The following is a 24,268-nucleotide window of genomic DNA, read 5'->3' as shown; positions in this document are numbered from 1 at the left end:
CATCTGGTCAGGATGCCTCCCGGATGCCTCTCTGGGGAGGTGTTCAGGGCACGTCCAACCGATAGGAGGCCTCAGAAAAGACCCAAGACATGTTGGAGAGACTATGTCTCTCAACTGGCCTGGGAACGCCTCGGGATCCGCTGGGAGGAGGTGGACCCCACGACCCAACCTCAGATAAGTGGAAGAAGATGGATAGATGGATGAATGTGCTGATACAGGTGTGTGCGGGGGGGAGGGTTTGAAAAAACAAAACTAGATATTTTTATGGCGTATTAATTGCTCGTGGTTTTTCACCATTTTCTGGTGGTTCTGGAAAGTAACCCATGGGGGTCTACTGTACTTGATTCTGGACTTGATTCTGAGCCGCTGAGCCTTCTGAGCACAAAGAAGCCCATCTTTGATCAACAACACTGTGACTGCCAAACACACTTTGGCGGCCAGCGGCGGTGCTAAAGCGATACAGACGCCTCGCTTACTGGGATCAGTTATAGAGGATCAGCTGAGATGCAGCAAAAGACACACTAATCTTCTGCCAGGATGACCGTTGATACGTAGATCTAAGACACCAGACATTTTGAACATGTTTAGGCTAGTACAAATATGCAAGAATATCACGTCACAACCATACCAGGCGCTTTTTCTACCTCATTTGTCAGCGGACTTCCTTGTATAAATCTAACCATTTTGGAATTTCTTGTCTTTCTGTATTCTCATAAATATTTGTAAAGGTGGAAGCAAGCCATCACCTTAAAGTCAACACTGTCCATATTTAGTAGGAAATCCTGGACTAGCAGGGCAAGGGACATGAGTCACTTTTGCAGTCAATAAAGATGTGTTCTATGCTTCAGAGTCTTCTTTTAAAGAATGTTTACTGTTATACCATCCACAGCATTTTCCCTCAGGAACTGTGCTCTGTATGTTCTAATTACCACTTGTGTTTTCTGACCAAAACCAAAGGGTGAAGCCACGTTATAGTAAACAAACCTCATTTTCTGTCCCACAATCATGAAAGAAGACCATAGCGAAGGCCAATAATGTTGCATTTGATGACTCTAAGTGGCTTTCAGGCTTGAAGCATCAGCAACCCGACAACCTTATTCTGCTTTTTAGACACGACTGTGGACCGGTTTCGTTGGTTTTCTGGCCGCTTTCTGTTCTGAATTCACATTCATAATCTGTTTGTTATGAAAATTTAAATGAGTGCTTTTTAGATATACGGCCAAGGCAAAGTCGTGTCAGCCTCCATCATTCATTTTATCATCTCAGCAGAATCCGCATTGATAATGAAGAACTGGCACCAAATAAAAACAAACAGGAATGCATGCATGTTTTTTTCCCCGCCTCCATGCCAAATAAGCCTCTCTTATGTCTTAAAACCCGCAGCACATTTGAGGTCAAGAATCTGCTGTTTACAACAGCTCAGCCCTGCAGAATTGTGACTGTTTTTATTGAAGGGTATTTTAAATGGACATGCTGGCACTGACTCACAGCGAAGAGCTACAGGTGGTTATGACGACGTTGTTGTGGAAAGGCTCTCTCACATTACTAATTCATAGCCTGATAAATGCAGCAAGTGGGAGAATGTGAAAGTATCGTGCACAAGTCTGCCAATGATGTGTTTGTGAGTGTCTCTAAGAAGCGCAATTGTGCAGGGATAGGGTTAGGGCCAGTGTGAAGGTCAGAATTAGGGTCAATTTTTGACAACAACAGAACATTAACGGGTGGAACAAACATTCGCAACACTAGCATAGCTATGTCAGCTAAAGTGCTAACGTTAGATCACATCACATTTTAACAGCAACATCTAGGTTAGCCTATTCACTGAAGAAAAAACTATGTGACCAAACCTCCAGCTTCCATGTCTGTTACTGACTGATAGTCGACAGATCTCCAGGCTGCATTTTAAAATGTGTAGTGAAGCCTGAATTGCATCATTGCATACAATGTTGTTGAATAAGCCTCTCGGGTTTCACGAATTGTCTGCGTCGGAACCATCGTGGCAAAGGATGTCACGCAAAGATGTCTTACAAGTCTTCAGTTGTGTAAGCTTCTAAGTTAGGACACTTTGCTAGCTTGCCAATAAACACAGTTAGAACCTCTAACGTCAAATATTGCTGAAGTTAAACTATTTTGAATTCAGATGGAATTTTCAGAAATATACACCCATTAAATTCTATCGTAACTTCATCCTCATCACAAATGAAGTCAAACATTAGCAACAGCTAAAGTGCTAACATTACACTCACATTTTAACAGCATGCTAGGTTAGCTGGCTGCATTTTAAGATGTGTAGCAAAGCCTCTTGTTGTTACAAAGCTGTCCAAAGCTGTCCTCGTCATCACCCCGTGAAGTGGTGGGCGTTTACAAGGGGCGGGCCCATCGAACTCGGGGGCGGGCCAGAGGTGGTTTCACATCAATGCGTTTGAGCACCTTTTCTCTTAAAAAGTAAAGCAGTGGGAGATGATAGATTTTTATCCCGTTTTGTCCTCATAAAGACATTACTGTGTTACATATTGAGCTCAGACTTTTGTACAGCCCCGTACCTCCATGTGGTGTGCTTGCACCGCTCTTGCTCCTCTGTGACGAGATCATTCCATTTGAGGAAGGATTAGAGAGGTCGGTTCAAGCGACGCAGACGTCTGATTTTTTTTCCTTCTCCATTAAGGCTGCTTTTCATCTGCTTTTCATTTAAATCCATCCTCTCAAGCCCAGCGGGCACTGTTTCGTCAGGGTCTGTTTTTTCGCTGAAAATAGCACTTCCACGAGCTTAAATTCCACTTTTGCCACGCACCTTCACATAAGAGACCTCCGACACCCCATGAAAGATCTGCTTTCACAGACATGGAGGCCGCTTTCATGTCTTTCACGCTCAAATCCAAAGCATTGTCACTCACGCTTGCCATTTCCTCTTCCTCTGTCCCTCAGGTTCTCCGCCTCTGAGCGGGACAGGGACGGTGACGGTCCTGGTGGACGACATGAACGATAACGTCCCGGTGTTCTCCTCCTCCTCCTTCCACACCTCCATCACGGAGGACGCCCCCACGGGAACCGATGTGCTGCTGGTGAACAGTTCCGACACGGATGTGGGCCTCAATGGTGTCATCAGGTACACGTTTGTATTTGTTTTTATACTTTTATGTCTTCATAAATTTATTTTAAACCACCACAGTACACAGTATGACCTTGGAACAGATCACTACGACTGTAAGTCCTCCCATTAACGCCTCTATTCAATCAAAAGTTCCCTTCAGTCGCTATAAAAGCAAGTAACCCCCGGGCTGCTAATGACCGCCTTTCCACTTTCTCATGCACTCCAAATCATTCTTAACGGTTAAAAAATACAAATACATGAAGAGCCCATTGTGGACTTTGAGTCACCAAGAATGGTTGTTTTGTACGGCGGCTTTTCCGCACTCCCAGGCCCGCCCCATGCGGCGGACGTTGACTCAGGTCCGACCCCTCCTTCCTCTTCAGTACCCCCATTGGATACACATTGGGGGGTACCGCAGTGCGCTCCTGTTTCCCAAAACACAGTAATGAGGATGTTAATTGTCTATGACAGTACGAGTTGTACCCATCAGGGGTTCCCGGGGGCCTTTAATGGAGAGCAGCGCCTGGTCACCATCGGTTATTAGTTCTCACAGTCTGCTAAGTTGAAGTTAGGGTTTCCTTTGAACAGCTGAGCTTCCATGTAGTCTTTGTACAGGAGGAGACAGGGGAGTGCTTTTTGAAAAAACATTTCCAAGTATGCGGCGGCACGTACATTTATGCGTCGGCTTATATTTGTGTCTGGATCCTGCCGGAGATGTAGACGCTGACGCACAATGTTTGTCTGAAAGTGAAGAAGTACAACCTCTCCTTCCCGATGAGGAGGTTTTATTAAAGCTGATGCAACGACACCTTTCTGTTGACTCTTGATCACGTTTAAGTGCCACTTTTATGGGTCTGGGTGGTTGTACTGTAACCACCATGAAGACTTTTGTTTTTCAAAATCAAATCAAAGGAAGTTAGGAGTTTTTTAGCTACTGTACACAGGGAGCAACAAAAAAGCTATTATGTTTAAGTAATTTGTTTTTGTTTTTTAATGGAGTTGGAAATCAGTGGCCGCAGTAGACCATATTGTGGCACCCACACACACCTTTACAACTTTAAAAGCAGGTTTAAAACCTTGAATACAACAGGCAAATATTTAGGGAGCAAAATTGGCGTACATAATTGCATTTTTAAGAATTGCAATTTTTTGTTCTTTCACATTTTGATTTTTTTTATCACTGTAAACACAAAATATATAAAGCATTTTGGTGACTGAATTTATTACAATTACTTCTTACTACATTTGTGCAGTAGTACAGAATTCAAATAAATGTATTCATTTAATGCAATTCAAAATTTGTTTATTTTATTTTTATATATTTCTGGTGTATATTGTAATTTGATTTTAGATTATTTTAATTAAAAATTAACTCTTCAAATTTAATAAAAATATATTTAAAATAATGCAAATATAGCTTTTATTAAAATTTTAAAATATATGCAAAATGAAATACAAAATAACTTTATTTTAAAAAGTAAATATTTTTTATTTCATTTGTATTTATAATTTACATTTTAAAAAAATGTATTAAAAAACTTTATTTTTATATTTTATATACAAATTAAATCAAAAATGCAATTAAATAAATTAAATAAAGAATGTAGTTTGTATTTTAATTATTACAATGTAATAAAAATATATTAAAATATTTTACAATAAAATATATTACTTACTTTAAAAATATATACATTTAAATTAAATTTATATTCATAATTTTAACTTTTAAAAATACATTTCTAAAAAAAATGTAACATATTTTTTTTTATATAAACATTTTTTAAGTATTTTTTTTTATTTATTAAAACAAAACAAAGTTGAACCTACAGTAACTGACAAATAGCACAAACCGATGTATTAGTGCATGGTCAGTTCAGTCCAGGAGTACTTTCTTGATGACATGGTGGCGGTTCTCCTTCACAAACTTCATCCTCTTCCCTTTCCCAACAGCTACAGTTTGAGCGGAGGCCACGGCCAGTTCTCCATCAACCCAGCAACCGGACAGATTATCACCAGCTCCCTGCTGGACCGCGAAGAGCGAGCCAATTACCAGCTGCTGGTCGTGGCGACAGATGGAGGGCAGCCGCAGGGCTTGTCCAGCTCTGCCACCGTGTCTGTGATGGTGGCAGACATCAACGACAACCCGCCGCGCTTCCACCACCACCCTTACGTCACGCACATACCCGCCTCCACTGCGGCAGGTGAGAAAAACACATGCAGATTTATTATTATCGTTATTATTAGTAGTAGTAGTAGTAGTAATCTTATATAACTAGATTATTATTATATTTTATGACATATACAGTATGTATTACACTATTTGACCCTTTACTTATGCTGTTAAAATAATATTGTGAAATTATGAGAATCTCTATAAAATATTATTATAAAAAGTATTGGTTTATGTATTTTTATACAGATAACATAATATAATATTTCATATAACATATTTTTCTAATATATATGTCTCAATAATTTTAGTAGTACAAATATTTCAGTAGTATTAATAAATACTATTATTAAGCAGTAATGTTTTTATAAACTTTTAATAATACACAGTAAATATTTCAAATGTTTATTTTCATTTGAATTGTATTTGTTTATAATTATTTTTTTAAATTGCAGATTTATAATTGTATGTGTTATTCCCAACACTGACTTGTGTTATTAAAACAATATTGTCTACTATCTTTTAATGAATGATTCCCGTCTTTGTGTCCAGGGTCTTTGGTATTTGCTGTTACCGTGACCGATGAAGACTCTGGCTCCAACGCCCAGCTCCACTACTCCCTTCTGGGACGCAACTCTGACAAGTTCAAGATCGACCCCATACGAGGTGCCATCACTGCCAATGAGAAGCTGACGGGGACCTCAGAGGTTACCCTCACGGTCCGTGTTAAAGACGGCGGAGCCAGCCCTAAAACCGACACAACTACTGTGACCGTACGCTTCGTCAACGGAGGCAACTTTCCCGTCATCAAGCTGAAGGAGCGCACCTTCACGTTCCCTGAGAGCCAGCCCACCAATCACCATGTCACCACCGTGACAGGGTCCTCCAGGAGGGGTGGGCCACTGTCGTACTACATCGCTAGCGGCAACCTGGATAATGCCTTTCACATTGACCAGCTTTCGGGCGAGTTGATCATCAGGCATCCGCTGGATTATGAGCATATCCAGAAATATGTGCTCTGGATTGAGGCACGGGATCAAGGCTTCCCCCCGTACTCCTCCTATGAGAGAGTGGACGTCACCGTGCTGGACGTCAATGACAATCACCCAGTGTTTGACAAGGATCCCTTCCATGCTGAGATACTGGAGAACCTGTCACCCCAGCGAGTTGTCATGGTTTCTGCCGTCGATCTTGATAACGGACCTAACGGGCAGCTGGAGTACGCCATCATTGATGGAAACAAAGAAAACAGCTTCAGCATAAGTCGAGCCAGCGGTGAGATACGAACAACGAGGCCTCTTGATAGGGAGAAGGTGGCCCAGTACACTTTGAAAGTCAAAGCCACCGACAGAGGGCTGCCGTCTAAAAACTCAGCTGTCAAAGTGAAAATCAGTGTCCTTGACGTTAACGACAATGCGCCCAGGTTTTCTAAGATATTCAGCGCTACGGTGGCTGAGAACGCACCCGTGGGCTACATAGTCACCAGAGTCACCACCACGGACGAAGACGCTGGCGCTAACGCTATTAGCCGATATTCAATCACAGACACCAGCCTTCCATTTAGCATCAATGCAAACACAGGGGACATAACCATCAGTAGGCCACTCAACAGGGAGGACACAGACCACTACATCGTCAAAGTGTCTGCCCATGACTCCGGCTGGACAGTTAGCACAGATGTCACAATATTCATCACGGATATCAATGACAACTCTCCCAGGTTTAGTCGCCCGTCGTACTACCTGGACTACCCTGAGCTGACAGAGGTGGGCTCCTTGGTCACACAAGTGTCAGCCACAGATCCCGACGAGGACTTCAATGGCAAAATATTCTACTTCATTCGCTCTCAGTCTGAGTACTTCAGAATTAACACCAGTTCCGGAGAAATATTTGTGAAGCAGCAGTTGCGATATCAGAATTCGACGGGCGCTAGTAGCTTGAACATCAACCGCCATAGTTTCATTGTCACAGCCTCAGACCGAGGGCTCAAGCCTTTGATGAGTGAGACAACAGTCATTGTGAACATCGTCGACAGTAACGATAATCCGCCTGAGTTTGATTCCCCGAGCTATTTTACTCCTGTCACAAAAAGCGTCAAGGTTGGTACCAAACTGATAAGGGTCGTAGCTCAGGACAAAAAAGACTTTGGCCTCAACTCTGAGGTTGAGTACTTGATTACAGGAGGAAATAGCTCCAGTAAATTTAAATTAGATAAAATAAGTGGATGGATAAGTGTTGCGTCGCCTCTCACATCTGACATAAATAAGCTTTTCCTCATGGACGTCACAGCCAGCGACAGAGGAAATCCACCTTTGTCAGCAGAAACTGCAGTGCGAATTGCAGTGACAGAGGAAAACCACCACACACCTGAGTTCTCACAAAGCCAAATCTCAGCTACAGTGCCTGAAAGCCTTGTTGTGGGGACAGCAATAAGGACGCTGTCCGCCAGAGACAAGGATAAAGAAATGAATGGCCTTATCAAGTACAATATCACATCAGGCAACCACAAGGGGCTGTTTGCGCTTAACAGCAAAACAGGGGTGCTGTCACTAGCTCATCCTCTGAATTTTGAAGAACAGCAACAACACGAGCTTAGAGTTTCAGCCTATGATGGCGGTTGGATTGCCAAAACCAGCTATGTCACGGTCATAATTCATGTGACTGATGTCAATGACAACCCTCCAATGTTCAATCCGGATGAGTACTTTCCCGTTGTTCAGGAGAACGTTCCGAGTGGCACCACAGTGGTCAAAATGAACGCCACTGACCTGGACTCAGGCGCTAATGCAGTAATGGCCTATGTAATACAATCATCAGACAGTGACCTCTTCGTTATTGATCCCAACACGGGGACCATTACCACGCAGGGCTTCTTGGACTATGAGTCTAAGCAGGTCTACCATCTAACAGTGAAGGCCTTCAATGTTCCAGACGAGGAGCGCTGCAGCTTCGCCAATGTCAACATCCAACTAAAGGGAGCCAACGAATATGTACCCCGCTTTGTCTCCAAAGAGTACTACTTTGAAATATCTGAATCTGCTCCAAAAGGCACAGTGGTCGGGGAAGTTTTTGCCAGTGATCGTGACCAAGGTGATGATGGAGTGGTTTACTACCTAATTTTTGGGAAAAGTAGGAAGAAAGGCTTTGGCATCAACAAGAAAACGGGCCAGATTTATGTCACAGGTATGCTGGACCGTGAGAAGGAGGAGAAGGTTTCGCTTAAAGTGTTAGCCAAAAATGCTGGAGCCATCCGTGGTGCAGACATTGATGAGGTGTTTGTGAATATCACGATCCTCGACGCCAATGATCCTCCTGTCTTTTCCCAGGAGTTGTACGATGTGCAGGTTAGCGAAGGTCTCTCACCTGGTAGTCTGGTTACCTTTGTGAGCGCCGAGGACTCAGACTCTGTCCCAAGCTGGAGCAGATTTTCATACTCCATTGCACCAGAGTCTGATAACAAGGTTTTCGCAATTAACTCAAAGTCTGGCCAAATGTCTGTTGCAGCAGAGCTAGACAGAGAAATGACTCCTGTGTATAATCTGACCATTCTTGCTGTGGATACTGGCATGCCGCCTTCTACTGGCAGCGCCACGCTGATTGTGAACCTGGAAGATATCAATGATAACGGTCCAAGCTTGACAACCACGTACGCTGAGGCAATGGAGAACCAGAAGTCTGGCACTCCGGTCACTACGCTAACAGCTTCCGATCCAGACTTACCACCCAATCAGGGACCTTACATATACAGCCTCCTCAGTTCTGGCTCTGCCAACAGTTATTTCCACCTAAGTCCAGCTGGAGTGCTAACCACAAGTCGGGAGATTGACAGAGAACAGATTAGTGACTTCTATCTCTCGATTGTGATCAAGGACTCTGGTGTGCCTCAAATGTCCTCCACAGGAACCATTCATGTCAAAATAAATGATCAAAATGACAACCCCTCAGAGCCGAGGTCAGTGGAAATCTTTGTTCACTACTTCGGAAACATATTTCCCGGAGGTTCTTTGGGAGATGTAAAACCCCAAGACCCTGACATTCAAGATAGGTTCCACTGTTCCCTCATTCCAGCTTCCTCCGCTCTCTTTAATATTCCTACTGGAACATGCAACCTTAACTCAAAAGCACGTTCAACTGACGGAAACTTTGAAATAACTATCCGAAGCAGTGACGGCGTCCACGGCCCAGTCAGCAATACAGCCAGAGTCGTCTTCATAGGCTTCACAAATGCCACAGTAGATAACAGCATTCTGATCCGTCTCCAGTCTCACGGCGTCAGAAACTTCCTCACTAACCACTACCTCAGCTTCTTACGCATTGCCAACTCTCAGCTCGCAGGACTCGGCACCGGGGTCCTGCTTTACAGCGTGTTTGAACTCAACAACCAGACTTTCGTGATGGCAGCTATTAAACGAGGCCATGGACAATACGTGAACCCTAGTGGTGTGGCCACCTTCTTCCAGAGCATCAAAGACATTTTGAATAGACAGAGTGGCGTGCTAATAGATGCCGTGGACCATGATCCCTGCACGCGTAACCCGTGCCAGAATGGGGGAAGCTGCAAAAGGCGTCTCACGGTTGGACCCGATATAAAGACGGAAGAAAGCGTCCCGGTGATCCTTGTAGCTAATCATCCCCTGCAGCCATACGCTTGCAGCTGCAGGCCCGGATACGCCGGAGGGGTGTGTGAGACAGACATCGACGAGTGCCAGCCATCGCCTTGCCACAACGGCGGCACCTGCCACAACCTGGTGGGGGGCTTCTCCTGCACATGTCCTGAGGGTTTCACCGGCATGGCCTGTGAGAGGGACGTCAACGAATGCCATTCCAATCCTTGCAAGAACGGGGCGCTGTGCCAGAACTTCCCCGGCGGCTTCAACTGCCTCTGCAAATCTGGATTTTCAGGTATGCCACACACACACACACACACGAGTCACGTTTTATGTCAGAGCAGTCAGTCACTGTGAGGGATAAACAGGACAGCAGTGTACAACTGTCACACAATCATTTACCTACTAGCAGCTTTTGGTCCAAAGACAATATTTGCTCTGAGGTGTTGCAGTCATCTGCTGCCAGAAACACTTTTAGATTACTGGTTTTGGGGGGGGGGAATAAGCTGCCATGTTTGCTTTAATAACATGAATGATGTGGAGCTGACCCTCTAAGTATCACATTGCCTTCCCAGAGCTGACCACACACAGATGCAATTATCCAACTGTGTACTGTGGGACTGACTAATCAAGAATTCAGTCGTTTGACAAATTGGCAGCATTATAAAACAACCAATCAGGCCTTTAATGTTTGGATATTAACGACCACTCTGGCTTATTACCCTCGATAAAAAACAGGGAGTTGATTTTAATTGGACTTACTTATGACACTCAATGTAATCTCACTCGTCGTCCAGTCACCACATCTGAAAGACATTTTCAAAGCCGGCAATTTTCCCCGCAAGTCAAGTCATTACTGTCCGTTTTTATTATGACAATAAAAAATGAGCAAGTCCTTAGGTTTCATCAAGATGAATGACCCTCCTGAGGAAATGCACCTATTGACTTACAGTAGTTTGCATGCCCGCTCTGTGAACTTTCCTCTTCCTGTTTTCCTGGGCTGGCTGATGGCAGCCGGGTCTCTCGCCATTAAAAAAATTTTCTTTGAGATTTATAGCCTGAAGCATTGTATTTTTTCATGTCTGGCACCATCCTTCAATGCGCGTGATTATAAATGTCACATGTCTTGAGTCCTATTGTTATTATCAGTGTCACATTCCTTGTATTTCCATGTTCATTACACCGCCCTGGCCCACTTTATTTCAGCATGTTCATTGTCGATGTTTGTCTTTCAGCGCTGGGACCAATTGACTTGATCCAAGAGTAATTTGACCTCGCACTGGGTCTTTAAAATATGTTTAGTGAGAAGAATCTGCCAATTATCTGAGACTTTTCTTCCCCCGATGAGGACCAAATCGAACATGATATCTTGACTAAATAGAAAAACACACTCAAGAAGCAGGCAGAGTTTTCATTTTGCTGTCACGTAGCGTGTATTAGCAAGAAACGTAAGATTATTTGTTCGACTCGCAATCAGGCGATGAAAGGTCCAGTAGGGAATATTCCACCGCTCCATCCATTTTAATGTGTGTTGTTCTGTGAACCCAGGCAAAACATGTGATTCCATCATCAATCACTGTGAGTGTAACCCATGTTTTAATGGCGGGTCCTGTCAGAACCGGGTGGATGGATATTACTGCCATTGCCCATTTGGTGAGTAACGTTCATGTATTAGTGAGGTCATTTCACTTTGCATAGCCATTTGTGTGGTGAAGAGATTCCGTTCTACCAGGAAATAACTACAAAACACGTCATCCTCTCATCTTGACCTTAGGGGTCTTCGGCAAACATTGCGAACTGAACAGCTATGGCTTTGAGGAGCTCTCCTACATGGAGTTCCCATCGCTGGACCCCAACAACAACTACATCTACGTCAAGTTTGCCACCCTGAAGAACGACGCCCTGCTCATGTACAACCACGACAACCAGACCGGAGACAAGGCAGAGTTTTTGGCGCTGGAGATCTCTGAGGGACGGATGCGCTTCTCCTTCAACTTGGGCAGTGGAACATACAAATTGATGACTATGATTAAAGTGTCGGACGGCCAGTTCCACACGGTCATCGCCAGGAGAGCGGGCATGGTAAGAAATCTGCTGCGTGTTTGAGGCTTCAAGCAACAGCTTAATTGCAAGAATGGTCGAATAGCAGAGACAGTTTACGTCCTGAGGTTTGCTGGCTGAGCAGCAGCCAGCTTGTTGTTTGCACCATCAGATAATTGCAGCCTCTCAGACCGCCAGTAGCTCAGCTTACAGCTCCTGCAGTTTGTAATTACAATTCTATTGCTCGCTGTGATTTACAATATGAGCATCTAAAAAAGATTGTCTCTGAATGAGAGGCTTCACTCTGGTGGCAAGGAAAAGGGGGGTTGGGGGGGTATCCATCCAAGCCCTGTCAAAGCTTTTATAAAATAGGCGTCCCACTGGACTGCAGCTCTCTCATTTCCCACAGAGCATTGGGACCTGGGTTCAGAACCTGGTAGAACAGTTAATTTATCGGGTTTGGAGGTGGTGCAGAGTGACAGCTTGGAAAGGAATCCAGGACTGTGGAGGTGGACAGGGTTCGGATGTCGCCAGAGTGAGCCAATCTTTGATTAGCATGGATTCCGGTCATCCCGTCGACGTGAAGGAGCAAAGCCAGCAAACAAAGTTCTAAACTCAAGCAACTGACAAATGAAGACCAGTAAGAAGGGTTTGATGAGTTAGCAAACGGGATAAATGCTCTAATCACAGCTCCAACAACAAACCTTGCGTGAACAAAGAGCTTAACGAATGGAGTTTGACAAATGAGCCCTTGGTGTACTTGATTGGGTGAATCAACAGTGAACTCTTCATTAGTGAGCCTATTAGTTCCAGGTTGAAATAAATAAGAAGCAGCACCTACGGTACCTCCGACACAGCCAAGACCCACTTCCACAGTTCTTCTAGCCAGAAGGAAAACAATGAGCTGCTCTCCTCGTGTTTCCTCAGCGTCACACAAAAGCACAAACGTCCAAAGGCTTTGCAATGAAAAAAATACCCAAAACAAATCCGGCTAACCGCAGCAAGACACTGGATAGCGCGCAGCGTTTATAAGGCTTTAACTGCCTTTGATTGCTCCAGGTTCATAAAATGTTCATGTGGTTCGGACATTTTTTATTGCGCTTCAGAAAGGGTCGTGTTGTTGTACGTGCGCCGAGGAGCGGAACGTTTGCCGCTTCTGCTGCTGTGGATGATTTGTGACGAGTGCACCATGTTTACTTAGGAGGTACAGTGTTTTATTTTCAGTACTTTCACACAGGGTTTTTTTTTTTGTAGATGCTTTCTCCACTAGCTCATTTTTTTGTAATCATCAGGTAATTTGGTCTCAGAAGCAAAGAGCCGTGTCTGTTTAACAGCTGAGGAAAGCTTGACTGTAATGTTGTACCGTCATGCATGGATTTGCAGGACACTAATCATTTACGGTATGTCATAAAACTGAGTACAGTACTCACATTTCAGCAACCATCGTATCTTCCTGAGGGACAACGCTATACAAATTACTTTTGAGGTTTATTTTTTTAAGAGCCTTTTCAGGTGACTATGCAAGATTATAGCCCGGGGGTGTCCAAAATGCGGCCCGGGGGCCATCTGAAAGCAGTGTTTTAGTAGCATAGAGTTGAAACACTAACAAAAATTATGCTATTTTTATAAAGTCATAATATTATGAGAAGCAAACAAAACAAAGAATAAAGGTGTAATTTGGGGAAAATTAAGTTGGAAGAAAAAAGTTATTATACTATGGGAATAAAGTCAAAATATTATGGGAATAAAGGCATAGTTACAAGAAGAAAATTTACTAGAACAAAGTTAAATTTTTTTTAAATAAAAACAAACAACAGTAGAAATGGGGAAAAAAACTGTATTGTGTTTTTTTTTACAATTTTTTAAATTTTTTTAAAAGTTGTAATATTATGAGAAACAAACAAAACAAAGAACAAAGTTGTAATTTTTTGGGAAAATTAGGTCAATTTACTGGAAGAAAGAAAAAGTGTTAAAAAAAGTTTTAAAAAAACCCAGCACAAATGGGGAAAAAAAACATCTGCAAATAGAAAAACAGTAATCAAACAGGTAAACAATGGACATAAAACCGTGTGCACTTCACAAAACCATGAGTTCGGGGAGACTTACAGTGCTTGAGTTGCTAAAATCTTTAGGTGGTAAAAGTGCTTGTGTAGACAAGATATGCCAGCTATTTTAGCGAAGGGTGAAAAACCGCAAATCATTGAGACGCTTGCTGAAATGTAAGGGGTGTTCTCACTTTGGCCACATACTGTACATCAGCACAATGGAAGTATTATATGTAATCATAATGTGATTTTAGTGATGCAAACAACCGGTTATTATGTTGTTTGGATGGATGAACGATGGATGGTCTAAGACAATTTTCTGTCAGATTGTTTACAAACGAGATACTAGCTTTACTGGATCGTGTTTGGAAGGAGCCCATTTGACACACATCAATGCATGCTGTGGTTCTGCAGGCTGCATCGTTGACGGTGGACCTGTGCGGTGATGACCAGGAGCCAGGATACTGCGCTGTGAGCAACGTGGCGGTGCACACTGACTGGTAAGACTGAAGGACCGCCACCCAAGGGGGTCGCCACCAGTTTTGTTCACAGTCAAAAATTGGACACCGTGGACAAACTGCGCTAATAACTCCATTATTTACAATTTCTGGACATTTTCCAGTACCAACAGTGAAATGTAGAGCCTTATTACACACTGATATCTTTATCAACCATCTGGATGGCTTCAGTCACCATGACTACACGGGAAGCTAAACAGATAGTCAACAATCGTTCTCAAGAAAACACTGTCTCTTAGCATTTTGGAAAAGAATCGCAAGTCACTTGCTCAGCCCTCAATTACTATTTTGGGAAAGTACAGTCATCTCTTGTTTATCGCGGTTACTTGGTTCCAGATAAGTGAATTTCTACAAAGTAGGACTCAAATCATATATTTTGAAGGTAGAGCATCGAAAAGTTGTTTACAGCCTTCTAAATACTATTTTTTTTATTAGAGAACATTGTTAGAGCATTCTAGACATGAAATAATACCGCTATAGTCAACTTTACACTCCTATTACCCAATATACAGAGGAGACATAATATATAGACACATGTTAGCATTGGGAGAGTTCCTTCTTGTTGTTCCTTTTTTAAACTCCCTGTTGTGTACAGTACTTCCTGTAGTGGCTATTGTCTCATCAATGTTACATTACTGACACCTAGTGACCAGTGTAGAATAACACATATCATCATAGCGTCTTTGAATGCATCTTCCAAATGCCTTATATTTGCGTTTTACGTCATTCAGACGTTTTTTCTGTTTAATTTTAGACAAAAATACCAAAAAGAACTGACTTAAATATGCATATTTTGAAGTAATTTGCCAAAGACTGCTTGTAATTCAGATATTATAACCATTAGACAAATAATCAATGACTTTATGGACAATTCGTGGCTAAGTCAAAGACGTTTTGCTTGATTGCGGCCATGTTTTTCAACCAGTCTTGCTCAAATTTGGCACACATGTGCTCAGCAGTCTCCAAAAGGTTTGTACCAAATATCATGGTGATTTGGCTAAACACCCTCATGTTACGCAATGAGCTGTGTGAGAAATCTCAAGTGAATCCAACATATTGGAGTCAAACTTTGAGGTTTAATAACAGTGCCACCATGTGGCGTATTTGTCATAAAGACAACACAGTTGGCGTGCATGTTTTGACACATTTTCACCCTTTTGTGCGCATCGCTTCAGGAGTACAAGAGTTTTACCATGACAAGGTCTCCTCATTTTTTCGTAGCTCACACATGCAAGCAGTTTTTGGGAGGTTTGACACTTTACTTTGAAGGGCTGGAGAACTCCACAAGCAGTGTGCTGGAATAACCCAAAGCCAAATGTTTGCTTCCGCCTGCTCTGGTGACATTTCCTTTGCTTTGTATCGTAGTAACCCACCAAAATCCACAAATAACGCTTAATGAAACGCACATTTCCCACCAATGAACGTTAGCCCGGTGTTCGCCAAATGTGTGTCAGGATTTGCGTGTCTGCTGTTCGTCACCAAAAACGTTTTTGGCCTTTATTAGAGGGGGGTGTTAAATTATGCTGTGAATAACGGGGATGGGGTGGGAGGGAGGGGGGGTGTCAGTAAAGTAATTCTGTGTGCTGTTAATGACTTTTCCTTCATCCTGGCCCGTCCATTGTCTCGAAACAGCTCGTATTCATTGTGCTGACCGCCGCTGCCACGTCGGGAACAAGTGAGGTAACCGTAGACTCTCACTTGGCTCGCTTCGCTGCAGCCACGCATGGCCAAGATGTCCTCAAATCAAAAACAAAGCAAACGTTTTTCTTGACAAAATGTTTGTTCCAGCAAGTGAGATCATTTCTCATTCGGAAGGGACTTTACCCCCGTTGCTAAAAACCCTTCTTTGTTTGCTTTGGGTTGCAAATATGCAAGCATAACCGCCTCAAAAGTCACACATTAGTTCAATAAAATACGACACAAAGCGGTTTATTACAGGCACTTTTTGTGCAGGTCATTGGAAGTCAATCCATGGCTATTTGCATGACATATTTAGATGATTACCCAGACAGGTATTTGAAAAGAAAATAAACAATAAAATGGACATGAACAATGTGAGACCATTCATCAACTGTGGTCTTCGGTGCATTGCAGGATCCTGGACGTGCAGCCCAACCGTCTCTCAGTGGGGGGCATCAGGTCTATCGAGTCCATCCTTCATCGGCACGGTCAAGTCGCCACCCACGACTTTGTGGGCTGCATCATGGAGCTTGCCGTCAATGGCCGCCCGCTGGAGCCCAGTCAGGCGTTGGCATCGCGCGGCATCCTTGACAGGTCGGTCCGCCACCCTCAGGGGCCTTTGGTGCCGCTTTCACCCTGTCACCATCTTGTCCTCCCTCGCTCCCATCTGTCCGTCTTCCTTAACCCTCCTCGTCTCTCGCTGTGGGACATCTGCTCGCGCTTGCTGCAGAGATGTGTTTTTTTGTTTTTTTTGATGGGGAAACCAGACGAGTGAAGCGAGATCTTTTAATATGCTAATGATCCAAAGCTCTTTTCGGGAGAACTCACGGCCCAGTTTTGTTCAGTAGATCCCCTCAGGCTGCCGACTGTGCCGCTGACTTGTCAAAGTGACGAACGCGATTGTCTATTTTTCTTCTAGATGTCCAAGACTGGAGGGAGCGTGCACCGCCAGCCCCTGCAGACACGGGGGCACCTGTTTGGACCGCTGGTCTTGGCAGCAGTGCCAGTGCGTGGATGGCTTCACTGGCAAATACTGTGAGAAATGTAAGTGTGCGCCTTTGACACGTCTTTCTTTGTGATGCTTCGAACCGCATTTCATGATGCTTATAGGGTTATTAGAGATGACTCATGCAACTGCAAGCAGCTGCTTCAGTCTCAGCTTTGTGTGTTCGATGCTCACTGAGCTGAAGTGTCGCATTATTGGTTGAAGTCCTGTGAGGTGTCTTTTGGGAGTACTTTCCTGACGATTTTGGTCAAATTCCAAATTGTATGAGTTCATTCACAACAACTGATGCAACCCTTTTTGGTACTTCAGTAAGTTGTCAATCAGAGTGCTTGGTTTCGTGCTCTTATTGGCTTCCATACTTCAGGTTTATGAAACAGATGACAATAAAGACTCTTTTTCTTTTGTCTGTGTCGCAGACATTACTGCGGACACAGCCCTGTCCCTGGATGGCACCGGCCGCCTGGACTACGCCCTCAAGCAGGGCCCCAAGCGGGACGTCCTGCTGCGCCGCTCGTTGCAGGGCGCCGCCTCCGAACCCACGGCTCCCAGCCGTCTGGAGTTGAAGTTCAGGACCCGCGGCAAGAGCGGAACTCTGCTGCACGTCCAGGAGAGCAACAACTACACCACAGTGAAGGTGATTGCACTGATGTATTAGACCATTTTTAACTATTTGACATAAGTATCAGACAGTGTGTGCCTCTGAGAAACTTTTTTGTATAGGGAGAGCGTTAGGGGCAGGGTGAGGGATTAGGGTTAGCGTTAGGGTTAGGAATAGAGTTAGGGTTCCATTTTTGACATATACACTGTAACTCTGTACTTGTCCAGCTTAATAGATGACATATATCACATACAAACAACGTAACATTGGGGAGGGGGACAGGAGGACACAAACTTTTGCAACACTAGCATAGCTAAGTGATGCTAAAAGTGCTAACATTACACTCACATTTTAACAGAAACATCATGCAAGGTTAGCCAGTTCGCTGAAGAAGAACGAAATGGTCAAACATACAGCTCCCACTTTGGCAACTGACTCAGGGATAATTGGCGGGGCTTTACTTTAACAAAACTTTAGCGAAGTCTACTTTTATTTTTTACAACGTGATGAGTGTATACACAAGGCGGACTCATTTAGCTTTGGACGTTTTTGCAGTAGATCTATAGAGCAGTGATTGTCAAACTGGAGTTCAGAGTTTTAGGGACCCCAACGTGGTCCACGAGCAGGCTCTACAACACCTGCACCACCTGAACCATGTTGTTTTCACTATGTATTCTTTACTTGCGTATCTTGCTTGCTGCTGTAACAAGTGAATTTCCCTGCTGTGGGATTAATAAAGTACTATACATACATAGGTTGGGTGTCGACAATTATTTAGTTTTTTGCAATAAATAAATGAAGTTATGGCTGTCGTTAAGTGCTAAGTGCTAAAGTGCTAAACTATGAATAAGAAGGCCACTCGGCCACTAAAATATTCTGAACCAATAACTCATATTAGGGTTGGTGAATTAAAAACTCTGACATTACTCCATTATGGAATTTTAAGATGTGTAGTAAAGCCTCTTTTTTTTTTTTTTTTACAAAGTGGTGGCCATATATATGGGCGAGCTCATCTAGTCATGGGTGGTATCAGGTCCATGAGGAAGGATTTTTTTTTTTTTTTGCTAACTTCAAAAGTGAGTGTTTGATTGCCACTTCTCTCAAAAGTAAATCCAGTGAGTGAGGGAGATGATACATTTTTATCATAGTTAGTGTTCATAAACACATATTACTGTCATTAAAAAGTCACTTTTGCATCAGCGCAGCAAACTTTGCTATGGGTTTTGTTAAACAACATCAGATTGATTGTACTTAAAACCAATGAGACACAGCAGCAGCTCCGGTTGTGGTTTTACAATAAAAGCTTTCCGAGGGAAGTGAAAACCCCTGAAGAATTGAGAATGATCAGGGGAGGAAGTCTGCAGTTTGACTTATACATTTAAATTATGAGGGACGGTCCAGGCTATATAGTACCTTCAAATCCACATATTCAATATTTGATGTGTTTCATCTCTCCCAGCTAAGGAACGGCAACATCCATTACATCTCGGACGCAGGTGTGAGCGGAAAAGTGGAGCGCACGGTGGGGGACGTGACGCTGTCGGATGGTCAGTGGCACACTCTCCTGCTGGTCAAGAATGGCTCCACCACCTTCATCCAAGTGGACAGCAGCCACTCCAGGGTCATACAGCACCCCACCCAGGACTTTGGAGGACTGGGCGTCTCCACCTTGTCTCTCGGAGGCATCCCGTCTGGACCCGCCCAGCAGAAAACGGCAGCAGGTGAGGATTGACAGATTCAAGCCAAACTCCCAAGAACTGCACAACTTCAGTTGCGTATTTTTCCCAAAGATTTTTGACCTATGGTCATGAGGTTTGGGTAGTGACCGAAAGGACAAGAGCACGTGTACAAGCAGCCGAAATACGTTTTCTCCGTAGGGTGGCTGGGCTCTCCCTTAGAGATAAATTGACAAACTTTGAGCTCCTCTGCATTGAGCGGAGCCAGATGAGGTGGCTCAGGCATCTGGTCAGGATGTCTCCCGGACGCCTCTCTCGGGAGGTGTTCAGGGGACGTAGGTAGGAGGCCTCGCGGAGAGTTGGAGAGACTATGGCCCTCAACTGGGCGGGGAACATCTCAAAATCCGCCGGGAGCAGCTGGACGAAGTAGCCAGGGACAGGGATAGTCTGGACTTCCCTGTTTAGGCTGCTGCCCCATCGATCCGATCCAGAAGATGGATGTATTTTTGACCCAGTTCCTAATTATATGACCTCAGGGTCATCTGACGTAAGGTTCCACTTTGCATACTGCATGAGTACGCATAAGAACATGCAGTTCTTGCCTGGTGGATCCGAAAGAAAGGAACAAAAGCGTCTGCTCCATTGCTGGCTGCACTTGGTCGCCATCCAATGCGTTTATTTCTTCTGTTTGACATGGCTGAGATTTACCTGCTTTGAATTTACAGTAGTTGAACAAATGTTTCTTTATCTGAACATCATTCACAAAAGCAGAACAAATAATCATTTCATGGAGGACATTTGCTGTTTTTCGTCTTTGTTTCCTGTGTCTTCCACCCTAAATCACCACCGCTCATATCTCCTCCTGGCTGAGCCGACACACTTTGGAGGAAGAGGTGAAACTGAGTGTTTTCCAGCAGACAGCGTTGTAAATTTCACATTTTCAGGGGACGGAAAAGTAATCTTAACGCCACGGACTAATACGGTGAAAGCAGTTGGAGTCATGTGACCTGAGGAGCACACTGCAAGCATGCAGACTCGCTGTTAATCAACCTTGACCTACGCAGTGCATCATCACCGTTCCATGATCAAAAACACACCGATGGCCTCAATCTGCACTGGGATGAGTTCAATAAAAGTCTATTTACATCACCCAGGCAGTGTTGGTTGACAATACACAAAGACTGAATCACATCCAGACCCAGTCATCCAACGCAGATGTATGTCTGGAAGCTACGACGGCTCACAACACTTTCCATTTCTCTTTATGTAAATCAGCAAGCTTGTTTTAGAAACAATTAGCTGTCCAAACAGAGTTCATTTTGTTGTGATTAAAGGGCCAACATCCTGTTTGCTTGAGAAATCACTGAACCAGAACTGTTGTGTCCTTGTGGCATCTAAAACTTTCTCCCATTTTCTTCTGCAGGTTTCGACGGCTGCCTGGCCTTTGTGAAATATAACAACGAGAACCTGCCTTTTACCGGAGAACACAGCCTTGTTGCATTAACAAAGACAAGTCCATCCGTCAAGATTGGCTGCAGAGGTCCCAACCTGTGTGAGAGCAATCCCTGCTGGGACGGCTTGATGTGCATCAACCGGTGGTACACCTACCAATGCGTCCCACCAGGCGACTGCGCCTCCAATCCCTGTCAGAACCACGGAAGTTGCGTGCCAGATCCCCATTTGGGTTTCTCCTGCGTCTGCTCCGAGTTCTACACCGGCAAGACATGCGAGACCCTTGTGGCTTGCCTGGGCGTCCAGTGCCCGCAAGGAACCACCTGCAAGATAGCCAACAACGGCGGCTTTGTCTGCAGCCCAAACCCTGTAACAGAGGCGATGGTTCTGCCGATTTGGGCAGTCCCTGCTATCGTCGGCAGCTGCGCCACAGTGCTGGCCTTGGTGGTGCTCAGTTTGATCCTGTGCAACCACTGCAAGGACCGCAATAAGACCAAAGTGCCAAAGGAGCCCAAGGAGAAGAAACCCAAGGAGAAGAAGAAAAAGAAGAAGAAGAAGGGTAGTGAAAATGTGGCCTTTGATGACCCCGACAACATCCCGCCTTATGGAGATGACATGACAGTGCGGAAGCAACCGGAAGGAAATCCCAAGCCAGATATCATTGAGAGGGAGAACCCTTATCTGATCTACGATGAATCCGACATCCCTCACAACAACGAGGCTGTCCCCAGTGCCCCCTGCGCCCCCTGTAATGGTCCAGAGGCTGACATCGAGCACTATGACATCGACAACGCCAGCAGCATCGCTCCATCCGATGCAGACATCATTCAGCACTACAAGCAGTTCCGCAGCCACACACCCAAATTCTCCATCCAGAGACACAGCCCACTGGGCTTTGCCAGGCAGTCACCCTTGCCCCTGGGCGCCACAAGCTACGCCTACCAGCCTCAGTACACTCAAGCACTTAGAGCCACCCCGCTAAGCCACTCCCACTCAGCTTGCCCCACTCCCAACCCTCTCTCCAGACATTCCCCAGCCCCCTTCACCAAACCCGCCTCCTTTTACAGAAACACTCCCACCAGAGAGCTCAACCTAGCCCGCCGTGAGGGCAGCCCTCTGGACCTGCACAATGACATGTGCCAGCCACCGCCCATGTTCAACTACGCCACCCGGCTGGGCAGGCGCAGCAAGAGCCCCCAGACCATGGCCAGCCACGGCCACGCGTCCCGCCCGGGCAGTCGGCTGAAGCAGCCCATTGAGCAGATCCCCTTGGAGACAGGGCCCCCTGTAGGGCTCTCCATCGAGGAAGTGGAGCGGCTCAACAATCCGCGTCCTCGCAACCCCAGCATCTGCAGCGCCGACCACGGGCGCTCCAGCTCAGAAGAGGACTGCCGGCGGCCGCTCTCACGGGTTCGCAACCCCGCTGACGGCATCCCTGCGCCGGAGTCCTCCTCGGAGAGCGACTCCCACGACTCTTTCACATGCTCTGAGATGGAGTACGATCGGGAGAAGCCCGTCTCTTATAGCTCGCGAGTCCCCAAGCTCTCACAAGTCAACGAGTCTGATGCAGACGATGAGGATTACGGCGGGAGGCTGAAGCAGAGGCGGTACTCCAGCCGGCGGGCGGAAGGGGGTCCTGGTGTTGCTCAGGTTCCCCCCAGTGAGCAGCACAACACCTTGCCTCACAAACTTGGCCCTCCAGCCGGGGGCTTCAACTGGGACAACCTTTTAAGCTGGGGTCCCGGTTTTGGACATTACGTAGACGTCTTTAAGGACTTAGCCTTGCTGCCTGAAAACACGTCAGCAAAAGACATTGAGATGAACAGTGGGGATGGGTCTGTCACCATCCTCAATGAAGGAGAAGCGGAACAATATGTATGAGACTATTTATTTGGATCCGATGTTCTCCAGTGGACTACGTGTTTTTAAGTAAATTAAAATAATAAAAGACGACTTTCAATGCAGTAAGGCAGAACCTGACACCTCAAAAGGGGTTACACGTCTCCGCTCAGCAGTCCTATCTTGCACAGGGAGATCCTTATGTTATCTTGGTGAAAACCAATATGGTCTCTCTCTTCCAGCTGCAAGATTAAATACGTTAGCGTTAACACGCCCAGGGAGAGAATTCCAAAAGAAAACTCTGTTGCTAATGAATTCCCTGCAAAGGCCGCACGTGTCTTTGATCAGCCTGCACCTGCACATCATCCCGTTCTTCGTCTGTTATCGCCTCGTTTTGTGTTTTCTCACAGAAGGCTGGCTAATCGCTCCAAGAGTGAGGATGAATCAAGTCGCCTGCCTTACAGACATTTGAGGATTGCAGCATGAGGGAGGGTGTTTTTTGTTATTTTTTTTAATATTTGTCACAAAACCTGACATTTTTTCTTTCCAGGCAACATGATGGACCCGATTAAAAAAAAAAAAAAAGACTATGAATTTGTGTATATTGTTTTTTCATGGCGTCCTTTGTCATCCGTGTCTTGGTCCATTTCGTTGACATTTTTGTACGGTTTATTATTAACTTAAAATTACTTAAGCTGTGTTTTTATGGATATATTTCCTAAGCCGAAAAGTAATGTGTTCTTACTTTCGGGGAAAGTAAGGGTTCAAAGGCCTATTTTTTACATCTGTTACATGCTGTATGTAACATCGCTATTTTCCACTTTTTATAAAACTATAACATGCTGTATGCTTTGTACCTGTAAAAAGACAATAACAGAATAAAAAAAAGTATTTATTTAAAGCTGCTTGTGTAACCTCATTGATGTCAGTACTTCATAGAGTGATACAATATTGGATATTATAGTTGGACCGAATGTGGATTTTATAGTCGAGTCATCACAGTGTGGAATTTACGCTCATATAATTATATAATATACTTTTTGCAGTTATAACTATTATTATTATTACTTTTTTTCCCGTAATAGCACGTCTCGTAAAATGTTTTTTTTTTCTCTTATTACCTCATTCTCAAAATAGTACTACTTTTGTAAAATGATTTATAAAAATTATTTGTCAAAATTCTTGTAAAATCTTGACCTTTGTCTTGTATTATTACAGCATTACTTTGGATAGAGCACAACTTATCATAAATGTCTTCCATTATTTTTATTCTTATTTTTATAATTCTAAAGTTTAAAATTGTGTTTTTACAACTTTTATTTTTTTTTTCTCAAAAGGACTAGAAGTCCTTTTAAAAAGTAGTTTTTTTGGAATATATTACAACTTTTGATAAACTGTGACTTGAGGATGTCTTTGTCTCATTAAAATGACTTCAGGCTCACATTAGTAGTATTTTGTAACAAAAGTACTAGCTACTTTTTCGCATTACTTTTCTTTCTCAAAAATTGTGACTTAATCGAAATCGAAATAAAAACTGCGTTTTTAC

General features: G+C 44.2%; 1 protein-coding gene across 2 annotated transcripts in view; it reads left to right on the top strand.

The window, feature by feature from the left end:
* Positions 1-23,310, top strand: part of fat4 (FAT atypical cadherin 4) — a 114,601-nt gene extending 91,291 nt beyond the window's left edge. Inside the window, exons 7-17 of one of the 2 annotated variants that reach the window (XM_054791419.1) lie at positions 2,926-3,106; positions 5,042-5,292; positions 5,814-10,163; positions 11,417-11,521; positions 11,643-11,950; positions 14,368-14,453; positions 16,566-16,745; positions 17,071-17,195; positions 17,574-17,791; positions 19,215-19,476; positions 20,855-23,310. In XM_054791419.1, the coding sequence (XP_054647394.1) occupies positions 2,926-3,106; positions 5,042-5,292; positions 5,814-10,163; positions 11,417-11,521; positions 11,643-11,950; positions 14,368-14,453; positions 16,566-16,745; positions 17,071-17,195; positions 17,574-17,791; positions 19,215-19,476; positions 20,855-22,764 (7,976 nt within the window). In that variant the 3' untranslated portion in view covers positions 22,765-23,310. The remainder of the gene's footprint in view (positions 1-2,925; positions 3,107-5,041; positions 5,293-5,813; positions 10,164-11,416; positions 11,522-11,642; positions 11,951-14,367; positions 14,454-16,565; positions 16,746-17,070; positions 17,196-17,573; positions 17,792-19,214; positions 19,477-20,854) is intronic. The other variant, XM_054791420.1, reaches the window with a different exon arrangement.
* Positions 23,311-24,268: the final 958 nt, after the last annotated feature.

This window comes from Dunckerocampus dactyliophorus, chromosome 11 (genome assembly GCF_027744805.1).
Source record: "Dunckerocampus dactyliophorus isolate RoL2022-P2 chromosome 11, RoL_Ddac_1.1, whole genome shotgun sequence".
Classification (NCBI taxonomy): domain Eukaryota; kingdom Metazoa; phylum Chordata; class Actinopteri; order Syngnathiformes; family Syngnathidae; genus Dunckerocampus; species Dunckerocampus dactyliophorus.
The sequence above is the reverse complement of the archived record's forward strand: the minus strand, read 5'-3'. Positions and strand labels throughout refer to the sequence as shown.